The sequence below is a fragment of the Alligator mississippiensis genome, chromosome 8 (assembly GCF_030867095.1).
Source record: "Alligator mississippiensis isolate rAllMis1 chromosome 8, rAllMis1, whole genome shotgun sequence".
Classification (NCBI taxonomy): Eukaryota; Metazoa; Chordata; order Crocodylia; family Alligatoridae; genus Alligator; species Alligator mississippiensis.
The window spans coordinates 17,008,815-17,025,085 of NC_081831.1; the positions used below are offsets into that span (position 1 = coordinate 17,008,815).

At 42.9% G+C, this 16,271-nt stretch overlaps 2 protein-coding genes across 3 annotated transcripts in view; one reads left to right on the forward strand and one right to left on the reverse strand.

Moving 5' to 3' along the window:
- The window catches only part of RAB40B (RAB40B, member RAS oncogene family), a 43,879-nt gene extending 32,028 nt beyond the window's left edge, over positions 1-11,851 (reverse strand). The window contains exon 1 of the mRNA XM_006268726.4: positions 11,438-11,851. Coding sequence (XP_006268788.1) covers positions 11,438-11,579 — 142 coding nt within the window. The 5' untranslated portion in view covers positions 11,580-11,851. The remainder of the gene's footprint in view (positions 1-11,437) is intronic.
- Positions 1-16,271, forward strand: part of FN3KRP (fructosamine 3 kinase related protein) — a 71,103-nt gene that overhangs the window by 35,960 nt on the left and 18,872 nt on the right. The gene's annotated exons all lie outside the window — the stretch shown is intronic.

Below are 16,271 nucleotides of genomic sequence, written 5' to 3' on the forward strand. Positions count from 1 at the left end.
GCAAATCATTCCCTTCACTGCTCAATACTTTGGATCTCCTTTCTCTAGTCTACCCTTAATGGTGTATAATGGAGACCTGTTGCATCCCTTCTGGGCTTTTATGGATGCAGGTTCAAATTGCACGCACTTGCCTAAAGCGCTAAATATGGGAAACGTGAAGTTAGTGTGTAAACACGGACGTCTTTTTTTTTAAAGCAAGGAAATTACCAAGAACAACATTTTTTTTAAAAATTGCTGCTTAGATTTTGAAAGGAAACAGGCAAATTTGAAATGTCTAATTTAGTAATTAGAAAAAAAAAATCAAGAGTTTTGAAAGCTACTTTTTTAAAAAGTAAATTCAAGATTTCTTTTGGTAATTACATTTTATATACACTTTTTGGCTTTCATGAAGATGTTATAAAACTTCAGGAAGGGCAATTGGGCAGAACTCTGGATACTACCACTAGAAAGTCAGGCCCCCCCCTCCTGTACATCCTTTTTGCACACATGCACATCTGTTGCCATTTCAGTTTTGCTGATGCATTTGTTTAGAAAGCCTTTATATGCCGGGCTTGGGGCTTTGTGTATACAGCCTCAATCCAGAGCATTGCAGAAAAGTGATACCATCAGCAGAACCATGAGACAGCTTTATGAGACTGCATAAAGCATTGTTGAATCTACAAAGTAAAAAATGGGGGGGGGGGGGGGGGGGGGGGGGAATAGAGAAATGTTTTCCTCTTTCGAAGTCTCAGGTGCTACATGTAACAACAGATGGAAGTGCAGTTTTCAAATGTATAGTGTCCCCTAGAACTGCAAAAGAGATTGGGCACAAAACTAAAATGTTTCTCCACGGCAACCATAACTCAGCTACTTTGCACACATTTACATTGCCAGCACACGCATGCACGCGCATGCATATCCTTATTGACAAAGTAGACTGATACAAGAAATAATGTGGAGGCAGGGCTGGAGGGAGAAATGCTGGAAGATTTACAGGTAAGATCCTATATATTAAAGAAAGTGAAGGATATAAATTTATAATGGAGATATAACTGTGAAAACCCTTTGTTTAAATCTTCATTAGCCAAGACCTAGATATGTTAATAATAAGCACAGGGACCCTAAAACTAAATGCTGATTTAATTAGCAGATTTTGAAAATAATTTTGCAAACACAATATTTAATAACAGTATTTTTCTCCTATCCTAAAGTGGATTAAAGCTAGAATTATAATGAAGGCCTAGTTCAGTGGTCTCAAACTTAAGACCCAAAGTACCTTTCCATGACTTTTGTGAATTGAGTGGTACCCCCATTTAATAAAAAACTAAAATTCATTCAGCTTACCTGCTTGAAGAGGGTCTGGGAAAAAGGAGAAGCAGCTTTCAGGAAAGAGCCTGTACTTATCTTCTTCCCAGAGCCTGTGTTTAGCTAGCTTATCTCCTCTCTCCAAAAGCTGTCAGGTACCCCAGGGTGCCATGGAACCCTGATTGAGAATCACTGGCCTAGTCAGAGCTTTAGTATAGACAGAAAAAGTTGCCTCTGCATATACCAGTATCTCACACTTCAAGGGTACATGATGTTTTCACAGATCTTAGTTAATGCAGGTAGCTTTAAGGTACTGAAGTTCACACGGTGTAAGCAAAGAAACTGCTGCATATGTGCAAATAGACCCAAGCTATTACTGCTCTGGAAAGCATTACTTTGAATCTTCTGACTTGAGCACAGCTTTAATATTGAGATATGAAATGTCCAAACATTGTTTGCATTGGTTAATTATGAACACAGGAACTGCTACACAGAAACAGACCACTGCATTCAATTTCCTCTGGTCAGTACTGGTCACTTCACAGAAATCCAGAATTCTGTTCATCACTGATGAAGAATAAAAAGACAGGCTTAGCTTGATAATTTTTACATGGATCCTTCCCAACTGAACACACCTCAAGTAAAATGTTAAAAAATGCCTAAGTGATCTAGGAGCCCAAATTCCATTTTAAAAGTGGCCTGTACACAAAAGATCCTTAGTTCAGTGGATGAAAGGAAATCAATGTGACTAATAGTCCAAAAGTACTTGTATACTTTTGGGGATGGGGGAAAAAAACTCCAACATACTACTATTCCTATATTAGTCTTTCCTGGATGGCAGTCTTCCAGCTCCATCACTCCATGTTCTCATCACTTTTATTACTGAAATGTCATTAAAAAAAAAGTAATCTCCATTCAAGAAACCAGATGTATTCCTTTCACCTCATAGTATATGCAACCACCAGCTATCAATACTAGACTTTTTCTTTCTTCTGAACTCTGTGCATTTTCTGACTTGGGCTCAAATATTATTGCTTAGTCACTATCCCATTTTTAAATGTGATGTATTACATGTATTTCCAGTTTCTGTCAAGACAGCTTTAATTAAATCTAGAATGGGAGCTTGCATCTAAAAGTACATTTCAACACCAGCTTCTGTGCAACAAAACAAATAGCAGGGAAGTGTTATATAGTCATGCTATAATAAGCGAGCCAGTTCTCATAAGAAATAAATAGCTCTCTGATTTCCCCACCCCCGCCAAAAAAGAATCCAACTCCCTTTATCACAGCTGTATGCCTGCCTACACAGCAGTCACAAACTGTTGAGCTGGCAGAAGGTGCTTTTATATGGAGATTAGGATATTTTCACTTCTCAATCCTGCCCCTCCCTCTTTTCCAGCTGCCAAAGATCCACTCTTCTTACCTTGTACAGAATTCACTATCAAGTTTCCTTAAGTCTCTGGAAACTTTAGCAGGTTACATGCACCAGAGAATTTGACATTTCCTCAAATATTTGTCCTTTTTAGTTTGAAAAGAAGTTGGAAGTAAGACAACACCTGTACATTTCTCAAGGTCCTAACTGAAGAGAGTTGGCAACTATATTTCTATTACCAATTTAATTAACAGTCTAATTAACATATCAGGCAGGAATGTAATTCTACAAAGAATGGGTAGTGATGGGTTATAGCCCAGGGACATTGTACTTCAATATGCTGAATGCAACTTACATAGCAGAACTTGGAAGGACTTGCTATTGATGCAATTTGCTCTCCTCCCTATCCCACCCAGCCGAGACATCTTCCCACCTGCTACCACAAGCTGTTGTAGATTTAAGCATGAGTCTTTTCTATACTCCCTTTGCTCCATTGCCACAACTTCTGGTGGCAGGAAACAGCTACCACCAGCAAACCATCAGTGCACACATTCATATGCCTTTTGTGGTGGCTCTTCATAGTTCATTTAGCAGCTGTGCTGCCAGTGTGAAGTACATCTGGGGAAGGTGCCAGCTTCTGAAGGAACCACAGCTGCCACCATAGGTTAGGGACTATCGACAGACATTTTCTGCCAGCTACCAGACAACAGCAGAAACCTTATTCCCCCCTCAGTTGAGATGGTGCAACTCTGCCAGATGAAAATGTACTACCTCAGAGAAACTTCAAGTGTAAATGCGCTCAGAAACTTTGTTGGCAAAACTGTGTAGCATAGACAAGGTCATGATGCAGAGATCTATGAAAGGAAAACTGATATGGTTAACAAACAGATCAAAACTGTCGTACTGCAAGTTAAACTAACTCTGCATTTGAGCATTTGAATTTTCCACTATGAAGTTGCATCAATATTATTTACATGATATTTTTAAATTACACTATATGAAGAGAAAGAAAAAAAAGTTTTTCCCCCTGTGTAAAGGCAGTGCAAACAGGTTTGGGCACTACCAAAGAAATGTAGCTACCTACCTAACCTACATAGTTTTGACAGTAGCAAAACAAAAATAAACATGTTGAGAGTAAGTTACCATGCACATGCAGCTTACTCAAAAAAAGCCACAAGACAAACCTACCCAACCCATATTTTATCTCAAGTATTTGGGGGGGTAAATATAAAATCTAAGTATTATTTCTTCTTCACAGGTCAACATCAACTAGTTTAAACAATCAGAGGATCCCAGTAAAAAAAAAGTCTGATGTCTCATGTCTTTAAAAAAAGAGAACAACAATAAAAATTGAGCTATTTCCTGCTCTTGATTAAAATTCTCATGTTTCATTTTAGTTCAAAATTTGAATGCTGTGAAGCAATTTACAGTAGCACATTAAAGTCAGGTAATGCACATGACCAAATTCAACCCCTGTGTAAACAGGCACAATTTTGGCCAAATCAGGATTTGGATTCTGTTAGATTTAAAAGTACACAATCACTTTAATGCTTGACAGTTTTAAAGAATTAAAAGTTCAAATTACTTTCCAGAGTCCTAAAGACCTGCTGCCCCTGTCCTACAGACCCTCATCAACTTGTATATTTTTACACTCACTTTTCCTCCAGGTATTCCTTTCCCCCGTTATATGGTGAAAGTGTTACATGAAAAGATGGAGACCAATATTCTAGGGAAAACACTGAAATTGCTATACAAACAGCTGTTGAATCTAAGAAACAGACAGACTGAAAGAAGAAAGAGAGAACTGTGCATCTTTAGTGTCTTTTAGTGACAATATCCATTAGGTGTTACCTATAGCCAGGGTGAATACCAAATTCAGGCTGATTTTTCTTCCTTTTGTTATCAGGAACCCAAACCTAACATTTATAGCACTGTCAAATTGCCTAATTCTTCTTAAACTCCACACCAAACAGAATTAATTTAATTACAAATAAAGCTGTTAGGAAGGAAAAAAAAAATTGGTTGCTATGTTAAAGGTTAGAAACTAAAATGATGAGGTTAAACAAACCTATTCTTTGGGGTGCGACCAGGGCAATGAGTGCAAAGGAAGAGACCTGGGAAGTGAAAGACCTGGTGGTGGTTTAAACCTAGCAGTCAATTTGGTTAAGTATTACTTGAAGGTGATCTATTTCCTGTCTAATTCTGAAATATGCAGCTGCAGGATCCATTTCATGTGTGGATGGAATAGGCACAATCACAGTGGAGCACTTAGGCCATATCAGATTATCAGGGGAAGAGAGAAAGTGGGAAGAAGGTGGCATTCAATGAAGCTAATAGAATAATTAGCTTATATACAAAGCTGGAAGCAACAGAAGTTCCTGCAATTCTTTTGCACAACTAAAGGTATGCCTATTTCCTTAAGTAGAGAAGGCTGGAGATTCACCATTGATTCCAATACACGTTACAAGCCCTGGAAAATCTATTAAAGTGTGTGACAACCCTAGATTGGGTAATATTACCCAATGTTTGGAGTAAAGAGATGCCAAAAACATCTTTTGCCAAGTGGTTTAGGAAGCTGCTGAAAAATGAGACATCTTGAGCTTTTTCTATAATAGATTGCTGCATATCAAATGTCAGGGAAGACCAGTCAGGTTACTGTCGGGACCCAGGGCAGCCGGCCAGCAGCTCTCCCTGACTCCCACCTGGGCAGATAAGGGTCCGGGGCCTTAGAAGGCCGTCAGGCGGGTACTTGTGACGATTGGAGTGGAATTAATTAGGCGGACGCTTATCGGTTGCAAAGCAAGATTATTTACTCACGCCGTCAAGGTGGTAAAAGACGGAGGTTACAGATGCTTGGTTAGTTACAGTTTAAAGTTCGTAGGTCGTAGGTCGGTCTGCATAAAAGTTCGTCGGTCGGGCAGAGGAACGGAGAAGAAGGTTGGGCCGGCAGGTCATTGATTTACGTCTGAGAATTGGGTCGAGACGGGGGAAACTGACAGGTGATCAATTTGTCAGTTACTCTCACGCATACGTTCGGAGGTTTTTTAGGTGTGTGTGCGCAGAGGTCTCCCGCTTCACGGAAGTGAAGACGGGTTTTATTTGTGTAATAGCCAATTGCTTTTTGCCACGTCATAAATTTAATTAGAATTGCCAATTGTACAGTGGTCTTCGCTAGGGTGTTATCATAGGGTTACTCCTTGTTTTCTTTGACCAATTATAATGATTTATATAAAGCACAAAAGGCTAAGTTTCATTTCCAGTTAGTGTCGCAGTTATAAATCTCTTTTTGACATGCGCAGCAAAAAAACTGTTACTATCATTTTTGTTAGTTAACTCTTAGTTAACCTAGTGCAGACTAAAACTGTTTTGATTAATATATTTCTTGCTTGTGGCATGGGCAGTACTTAATTTGGTTGTGACAGTTACATGCTGCAGGGTTCTAGTGAAGCGCTCAACTCCTGGCACGAAAAATAAATCAAGTTCCCAGCCAGACTTTAAAATATGAGAAAAACATGAGGAAAAACACATTCATACTAGATTCCAGGCCTGTCTTATATAGACAGCAAGGAAGTATCAGTAACACCTAAGGCAAGAATGAAGGTGACTGATTTGGATCAGGATCTCCCTTCAGTTGCAAACTGCACATCTACACTCTGCACCACTCAGAGCTGGAGCAGACCAAACAGAAGTGCTGCCCTTCAGGGCCACCAGCTCTGCAGAACCAAGCCTGGGGCAGGGGAGGAGTGGGAGGGAATGGGAGAGGCAGGGAGTGGTGAAATCAAAGGGAATTGCTGCTGGGAGTAAAAAGTGTCCCTTTCACACACAGGGAGAGCCAGAAGAGGAGGAAAAGCAAGTGGCAAAGAGAAATGTATTATACATTTTGCCTAAGAAATGCAAGGCAAGTTAAATTTTAACATTTTTCCCTTTTCTTTCTACATTACTATGGTCTTAGAAAAAAATATAAACACTGATGAGAAGACCATCCTTGAAGATATTATTCTTAATCCAGCCACCTGCCCTTCCACATACAGGACTGAAAATGGAAAGGGTCTTTTCTGGCTATAGTTGACTGTCACAGGAAAGTGCAAGCACTTGACAACACTTTTTGTTTCAGCAGAATTCAGCAAGTCCTGCCTGACTGAACTTTTTCCTGACCATTCTTAACTATAGTTAACAACCCTCAATTTTTAATTTCCCATTGTGTGCAACAGACAAACTAACTTCTAAATCAACATTCTAACACTTAACCATTTGAAATTAAATTAAATTAAAACAGACACATTTTTGCTTTAGAAATACACATTGTTGGAAATGCTCTAGACCGGTTCACAGGTAACACATGCACCTCCAACAATTTTTTAAGAAAAGAAGAAAAGAGTACCAGGTAGCTTCAACTGCATCTGTACAGGCATACAACTGAATTACTTCAGAAAAAGAACGATCTGTGTTAATGAAGTTCCTTCATAGTCCATGGCTATTAGCACACATTAGGGAGACTTCTCCCTTCCTCTCCTTCCAGTCAATATTTTCATAGATGCTTTCCAGTTTTGTGACAGGGATGAAGGGCACCTTAGAACTTGTGGAAAGCACGCTTACAGGAGCATGATCTTTTGCCTTCTACAGCTTTATATTTGGCCACATCCTCTGGGAAAGCTTCAGCAAGCTCTTGAATCAACAGTCTTAAATTTTTCATAGCATTAGTTTTACCTTTCATGTGTTCATTTTAGCCAGTGGCCTCTCTGAACACTCTTTAGTAGAAAGCTAAGGAAAAAGACCTTGATAAAAGTATTAAAAATCCTCTAGATATGAACTGATATCACAAAGTTCTATTGTTGCTTATCAATATCGTACAAGTCGTAACTATAATATCCAGCTTCTGTTTCATCCCTGTTGAACTGCTGGGCTAGAAGTTGCAACCAGCGATCACGATCTGCCACATGTTCTCCACATGCTCCCTCAGTGAAATTACCATGTTCAACGCTGGGGCCTGGGTGATGCTGGCACTGTTCAACCCTCCCTGCCAGTGCACCTACCTACTGCCTTTTATTTCTACTAGCCTTCATACAAGCTGGGCACTTTTTAAACACTCAAGGAAGATGTTCCTCTTGTGAGGGGTTTGTAGTCTAAAGACAGAAAGAAGTTAGGGGAAAAACCATAGGAAATAACTTATAAGAAATGAAAGAGTAGAGATAAAGTGAGGTAGGGATCAGAATGGAAGACCAGGCTCCTTGGTTTTAAATCTACTAATTTTCACAGAGAAGAAGAGAAAAGGAGCAGATTTGAATGTTAATTCCAAGAAGCCATACAACAAGTTAATCTTGCTCTATTTCAGAGTGAAAACAATGCTACAATACAGCAGATAAAAATTAACAGTGCTGAATAACAAAGTATCTGTCAACCCCGTTACAATGGAATTTTCATGTTCTAGTTTTAAAGAAATTATTTCCCCCAAGTTTATTCTGTAGGAAGCTACTGGTGCCCAAAGAACAGTGACAACTACCTGTAAACCCAACACTGCAGGACATTAAAAAAAGTAGTCTCATCTAGATTTTGGGGGGGAGAAGGGGGTGGTAGTGGGGGGGATATTTTGGGGTTTTTTTGTTTTGGTTTTTTTTTTTTTTTTTTTTTTTTTTTAAGAGAAATTCTGCAGAGTGAGCAAGACTTGGAAATTTTCAAGACATCTGTTACCCAGCTAACCAAATCTACTTAGTTCAGGAACCTCCAGCAAAATATTACTTCCCAAACTATTTGCATTTACTGGTCGAGATTTGGCAGAAAAATAGAACAGACTTAACAGACCCTTGCCGTCTTTCAGACTATTGTGAAAGAACAGATGACTTGGGGGGGGGGGGGGTAATATATTTGGTATTTCCCACTAGAAAGAATCATTTGTCTGCACCAAAATATAAAAGTGGAATGACTTTTGAAACACAGCTGTTACAAACTCAGAAGCCAACAATTCTACATCTCTGTTACAGGGCAAAACATGAAGTTAGACCTCTGAGAAACTGGACTTACTAGGATTATTTAATTCAGTTACAAACGGTTCCCCACAAAGGTTATCACTGTTTTTCTGCAAGGAGATGGATAATCAATTATTGCCCTTCGTCCTTTGCCTGATATTTTAAAGGAGAGCCAGATACTTCCTTCAGAGTACAGTAATCATGAAAGGCTGTACAAATTACGATTAAATGAAAATAACTTCATCCCCTATTACAAGTTATGTCTATATTTACCAAGAAGGGCAATTGTGTCTCATACATTTGAGCTGACACTAGTTATTTAAAACATGAAGTTAGTAAACTAACAAGGAAAGAAATCTATAAACCTGTCCTTACCCATCAAGTACACTTGCTTTTTCACACCAACCTCAAAGAAATCTCTCATTCTCATGGCCCATAATTCTTTCACCCTCCCTGTTCTGAAGGGCTGCTTTTGTGTAGCACAGTTGGTATGGGCACAAACCATCTGTTCATTTAAAACTTGTCTAATTTAGGTTTGAACATTTATTCAGCAAGGTGTCTTAGCTGTTTGTGAAGTAGTATGTAAGCTTACTGCTCTCTCACTCTCTGCATGTTAAAGTTAGAATTAATCATGAATAATGGATTTCAAGATGCATGTACAGTGCTACTGAATAGCTACAAATTAATATTTGCATTACTTTGTCGTCAAGAACTCTACTCACAGGAAAACTATGCTAGTCCTATACAATTTAAGGCCCACCTCAAACATGCTCTCCTGATTACATCAAGCTACATTCAGAGACTGAAGAATTCCTACAACATAAATTATTCTGAACTGTTTTATGCTTAATTTAGGTACAAAGCATTTGACCCCTCATTTAACACCGAGCAGGCAGGAAGAAGCAAGCAGGTTGCAAATTCCTTTAGGATACCTCCAGCAAGCACACACGTTCTGCATCTTGGGAAGAACCATATACAAGAACATGAGGTCCCTTCCAGCTCTAAACTTCTGTGAATCAGCAGGCACAATCCTCAGTAGAGGTCCCTGGCCCCCTCTCCACCCCCCGCAATCAGGGAAGGGAAACTCCAAGTTAGACCAATGCTGGGCTCATGCCTTCAAGGCACAACATGGCCCTCTTGTAGAAAAGATACAATATAGCTTGAGAGCTATTAAGAAAAAAAATGTTGGTATCTGCCTTTGTTTGATACATGCCATTACTTTAATATTAAATGTCACAAATAATATGGACCTGATCCAAAACCTTTTAATGTCAATGGAAGGTCTGACGCCAACTTTAATGGTATAAGGTGCAAATCTACCCTGTTTCATGGATCGGCTCCTAATAAAATAATTGGTAGCCAGTTAAAGCAACTGTCAAATCTGTAAGATGACCGCCTATTTGTTTATTACCCAATGGATTTGTATACAGAAGCTAAATCTATGAGCAGAGAAGAAAGAAGGCCTTTGCTTACACAGAGATGACTAGAATTCAGCTAAGGAATCCTACAGTTTCCTACTCTGCAAACATAGGTGGTGCCCATAGGGTACTATTTCTTAGAAGATTAATGAAAGTGCAAACCACAAACAAGAAGTCTTCATCTTGAAGGGCAACATTTGATATACCAAATATACAAGACCTACACTGCTGTCAATTCTTTGGAAACACTGTATTGAAACGACAGTCTTGTGTTATAATTTTCTTCCTTTGTCCCTTTTAAACATTCTCTCATACTGTCATCCACCCTTTTGGCAGTAGGCTCATCTGCCGATAACTAACCATTCATTTTGTTATATGTGTTTTTCTGTAAGAATAGGAAAGCATGTTTGTGATGCGCAAAAGTTACAATGGATAAATGTCTGAATCTCCGCTTTGCAGTATGCCATCATAAACGCACAGGATCAAGAAAAAGGGTTTCAATAGGTACTACGGCTCCCGCTAAAACAGAAGGTTGCATTATGGCACTGAGTTATACTTAATCCCACTTAAATGTGGGTATGTTGTACAGGTGATGGAACTGTTCAGAGAGGTAATTTAGATGGGGTAACACCCACCCGCCAATAGCTTGCCAACAGGGCAAAATTCACCAAGGCAAGGGGCGGGGGAGGGATTAACTGCTGCAAATCCAAATACATTCATTCCAACCATATATACATCCTTAGCAGCCCTCAGTGCTTCTCTTCGCTTGCTGATCATACAATCATGGAAAATGAGGGCTGGAAGGGACCTCAGAGGTCACATCTAGTCCAACCCCCTGCTTGAAGCAGGACCATCCCCCGCTAGATCATGCCAGCCAAGGCATCATTTTAGCCCGCTCTTAAAAATCTCCACCACCCCTCTGGGTAGCCTGTTCCCATGTTTTACTACTAAATCCTTCCTAATATTTAACCTAAACTTCCCTTGCTGCAACTGGAGCCCATTGCTCCTTGTTCTGTCATCTGCCACCAATGAGAAATCCAGCTCCATCCCCTCTGGAGCCCCGCCAGGTAGATCACAGCAAGCGGGAGGGCGCGTAGGATCAAGCCCTCCTGCCCCAGGACGTCTCTTCCATCTCAGGTGCGCAGGGAGGGGCTGGACGCCAGGGGAGGCGGAGCGCCGCCCCCTCCCCGCCGGGCGCACGCGCCCCAAAGCCTCCCACCAGCCCGGCCCCTCCCTGGGGCGCCGCAGCCTCGGGGGGGCGATGCGGAGGCAGCTGCCTCCCGGGCGCCGCGCGCCGCCCAGACCCCGCCGCCGCCGGCCTCCGAAGCCCAGCGAGGGCCGCGCAGCCTCCGTCGCCATCCCCGCGGCAGGTGCGGGCGGGCGGGCCGCGCCTTCCTTACCCATGTTGTAGCCGTAGGGGGACTCGGTGGCTCCGTCCTGCAGGCTCGCCAGGATCTCGCCCTTGCCCACGTCGCTGTCGCCCACCAGCAGGAATTTCAGCAGGAAGTCGTAGGCTCTCCCCGGGCTGCCCGCGTGGCTCATCCTCCCGGCCCCGCGTCTGCCGCCGGCTCAGCGCTCGGGGCCCATCCTCGGCCGCGGCCGGGGCGCGCGGGGTGGTCACCGCAGCAGCAGCCGCATTGGGCGGCGCGGGGAGGCCGCCGGCATGACCGGGGCAGCGGCAACAGGTGGGCCGGGCTCGGCCGGCGTCTGGGCGGCGCGGGGGCGCGTGTACCGCGGGGGAGTGTGGGGGGCAGTGCGGCGGGTGGGGGCTCAGCCCGGCCGCTCTGTCTCCGCCGCTCCGGAGCCAAGTGGGCTCGGCCCAGCGCCCTGACAGCCACCCGCCCCGCGCCGCTGCCATTGGTGCGTTGGAGCCATCGCTGCCGCCCACCTCCTCCTCCTCCATTGGCGCGCTGTGACAGCTTCCGCGCCCCTCTCCTTTCCCATTGGGCAACAGCCGCGCCAGCCTTCCCCTATTGGTGCAGCCCCGCCCCCCTCTGCTGCCATTGGGGGATCGCGCTCGGCCGGGCCACCACCCCCTCTTGGCGTGCGGACTCGGCTCTCAGTTGCTAGGGGAGTCCTCCCGCGCTACTGGTTCGCTCGCCCGCCCGTCACCGCTGTCTTCCCGCCCCCAGGGGCAGCAGGGCGGGGTCCGAGCGCGGGGGCGGAGCCGCGGGGGTTTAAACGAAGCCACGTGCGAAACTGGGGTTAGGGGACACAACCTGGACTACGTAAAAAACCCCCACAAACCCCAAACAGCAACAACAACAACCCCGACTGTCTGCACTGCAGCCGGGCCACATCAGCCCTGCCCGTCACTGTGGGCACTTTGCTACAAATATGAGCTGGGTGCTCAGCCGCCGTCAAAAAAGCAAACAAAATGTCAGGGGTTATTAAGACGACCTACAAAAAACTAGAACTCTGGGTTCCAAAATTATACCTTTTATTAGACCAACTGGGAAATTGCAAGAAAATTGTCCTTTTCTGCTTGTTATTAAGGGATTATTATTATTATTATTATACATTATTATATTATCTTTTTTATTTTTATTATTATTATTGCTTATTATTAAGGGAATTCTGAACAGAAGGGAAAGTATCATCATGCCTCTATAAAGTCCTGGTGAGCCCACCCCTGGTACCGGCACTGCCAAAAGGATAGAGAAGGGTGACGAGTAGGGGGGCCGTCATAGAGGATAGTCTGGGTGTCCTCTGTCCTCTATTGATATGAAAGCTGATGCCTTTATGTCTTCTATTTTTCTCTTGAAGAGGACATAAAGGTGTCGGGTTTCGTATCAATAGAGGACACAGGACAGAGTAGCAGAAAACCGGACTGTCCTCTACGATGGCCACCCTAGCGACAAGGGTGATGAGTGGTGTGGAAGGGCTTCCATGTGAGGAGAGAGTAAAGGGGTGAGGCCTATTGAGTTTAGAAAAGAGGTGCTTGAGGGGGGACATAATAAGAGCTTACAAAATACTAAATAGTGAAGAGAAAGTCCCTCAGGTGTGGAACTGGCTGCCACCAGGTGTTGTGGAAGTGGACAGTTTAGCCCGATTCAAAAAAGGCTTGGACAGATTTTTGGAGCAAAGGGGCATCAGTAGCTGTTGAGCATGGGAGCTAGAGGCACAGCCTCTGAATCAGAACTTCCTAGACCTTAGATCTTGGAGGCTACAAATGGGAGAGGAACCGTGGGGGGGGGAACCCTGGTCAGCTCACCCAGTTCACTCTCCCTTTCAGCATCTGTTCTCTGCCATCGTGTGACACAGGACACGGGGCAAGATGGACCTATGGTCTGACCCAGTAAATGGTCATTTTTATGTTCTTAAGCAGGTGTGTGAATGGGTTGAAATAAAAAATTAAATTAACATCAGAGTTGGACGATGTTCAAACCTGCCTGCAGCCATGTTCCTCTGATGTGTGATCTTGACTTCTCACAAGCTAACCAGGCTTAGGCAGGGCCAATACTCAGACAGCAGAGCTCCAAACAAAACCTTGCATTGCCCTGACTCAGCACTGAACCAGGACCACCCCAGTGAGCTGCAGCACACCGTGCTGCCAGACATCTCCCCTTTGGAATGAATGCCCGCTATTCTGACCCCTTCTGCCTTTTCATTGCATGTATACATTGTGCAGGTTCAAAAGAAAGCTGCACCTGCAATCCACATGGCTTGCCCTAATTTAGATCAAAAACTCTTGACCAGTCCAGAGTAGATTGGGCCCAACTTCTTAAATTGTACCTTCACAGTGATTTGTTACAATGTTTCCTCTCACAAAAGTACCATTTCAGTAAGTGAACTGTTTTTTAAAAGAATCCTGTAAACTTTGATACAAATGTAGTTCTCAAATATGGAGGATCAATCAAGTACTGACATGCTGGAATAAAATACAGTAAGAAAGAGACAGTACAATTAGGGATGGTATAAAGGTAATAAGGTCTTCAGCAAATACAAAGGCATTGTGCCATGGAAAAAAAGAAAAGCAACCTCATAAAGGCCCTTTGAACTGAAAAACAAGTGAATATTGTCTTTCTAGAAACATACGCTTTTGGCAAGGCTGCTTATCCCTGTTGGCAGAAGCAGCAAATTCAGGACTTCTTCTGGGTCATGTGCAGCCAGATTTAAGCCCCAGGCTGACAAAAGATATATTTCTGTCTTTTATCTGCATTATCAAACTTTTTATTCAAAACAAAAAAGATAACTTTCTTCCCCGATAGAACTTACTCATGTCGGCATAACCCGTACCAGTCTGTTAGAATGGTATTTCAAAACTTCCCTGGAGCCCTTAAACCAGTGAACCTGTAGCCCTCAACCAGGGTGCCACAGCACCCTGAGGTTCTGGGAGATTTTTTTTAAAGATGCCATGGGGTGCCACGCAATATGAGCACTGTTAGGCATGCAAGAAACAATACATGATTCATCTGATAAAACCAGAGGTTTATAATAGGAATCTATAGTGTCAAAATCACTTTGTCCTGTTGTGGTCTTTCTTAGCTCTTTGCCATAGAAAGAACTTTCACAAAATGAGTGAAAGCGAAGAGCTGACATTTTCCAAGGAATGCCTTGAGTCTAAAGAGATTGAAAACTGCTGCCTCAAACAAACTGTTTTTCATCACTCATTTAATGTCTTTAGATCTGTGCCTAGTCTATGTAAGACTGACAGCCATGCTGGCCTATCTGTCCAAGAGCACAGATTTCACATTTGACCCCATTCTGATAGCAGGGCTCTATTGGAGCTTGAAGATAAGGAAGAGCACACACCAACTGCTGAAACTTCCTTAGCCTGACGAAGGGTTTTTGAACCCGAAAGCTTGCTTAATAATTTTTCTCCAACTATTTGGGTTGGTCTAATAAAAGATATCAAATTCACCCAAGGAACCTTGTCAAGATAAGGATTAGAAATTTAAACTTGATGCAGTAGAGAAGGTGGAGTCAATAGAGAGATTCAAGGGAAGCGATGATGCTGACAGATTAAAAAATAAATATTTTAGAAGTTCCATTTTGGGTGGAGGAAACCAGTTTAGGCACTGGGGAAAGAGTAGCTTTTTCCTTGTATATATAGTGACCTGTGTCCAGCATGTAGAGATTTCTCATCAGTCAGGTGTAGCAGGTTCAGAATTCAATATGCAGTCTCATTTTTTTTCTACTTACAGCTTACATGAGCTTCACTGTGCACAAATGCATATTGTTTCATATGTTTGTTAGCAGGTGTCTATCTCTTGGTGCATAAAGATGTACAGATTTCTATATTTGTTCTGCAGAAATAATTGGAAGAATCATAGGTATTTTACCAGCTTTCCAATTAGTACCATGCAATTAGTATTTCTAGAGGTGAGTGGATTGTTATAAACAGGCAAGGTTCTTTGGGTAAATGCAGTATCTTTTATTAGACCATCTCAAATAGTTGGATAAATTCTTCTTAGCAAGCTTTTGAGCACCAACACCCTTCATCAGGCTGAGGAAGTGTCTACAGATGGTCTGTGCTCTTCCTCGATGGAGTGGTAATGCAGCCAGAGGCCAGTACGTATGTAAGAAAGCCAGTCAGTAAAAATGTAAATTGAGGTGGTCCGTGGGTGAGACAGGTGGGAGGTGGGGAGGGAAGAGGGAAGGAAAGTGGATGTAGTCAAACGTTTGTTATGATGCTTTCTTGATCTTTATTTGGCATCCAGCCCCAGTTACAAGGAGATACCTAATGTCCAAACCTTAAGTGGTTTTTGTTCTCAAACATAACAAAAACTCCAGTATTTTCTATATACCAGAATTGTAGAAGTTCTTCTAAGATCGTGAATGACATTAAAGCAGTGGTGCCCAACCTTCTGGCACCATGCACCAGATGAGTGTGGCGGGGGGGCGTCAATCCATGGGCACGATCTTGCAAACTGGATGTGGCTGCATGCTGGCTCAACCTTAGCCATGTGTTGACCCAGTCCTGCTGTGTGCTAGGCCAACCTTAAATGCAGCTTGATCCTGTGCACCAGATCCAGCCACGTGCTGGGCTGACCCTGCCTATAACCTGATCTCTCCATGTGCCAGCCTTACCCCATGCATGGCCCAATCCCATGCATCTCCTATGCTGGAGGAAGTTAAATGCCAGAGGCTGCAAGTAAGATAGGAACAATAGGAAAAAAACCCTGGTCAGACTCAGTTCACTCTCCCTTTCAGCATCTGCTCTCTGCCATTGTGAGACAGGACACAGGACAAGATGGACCTATTGTTTGACCCAGTAAATGGCAGTTCTTA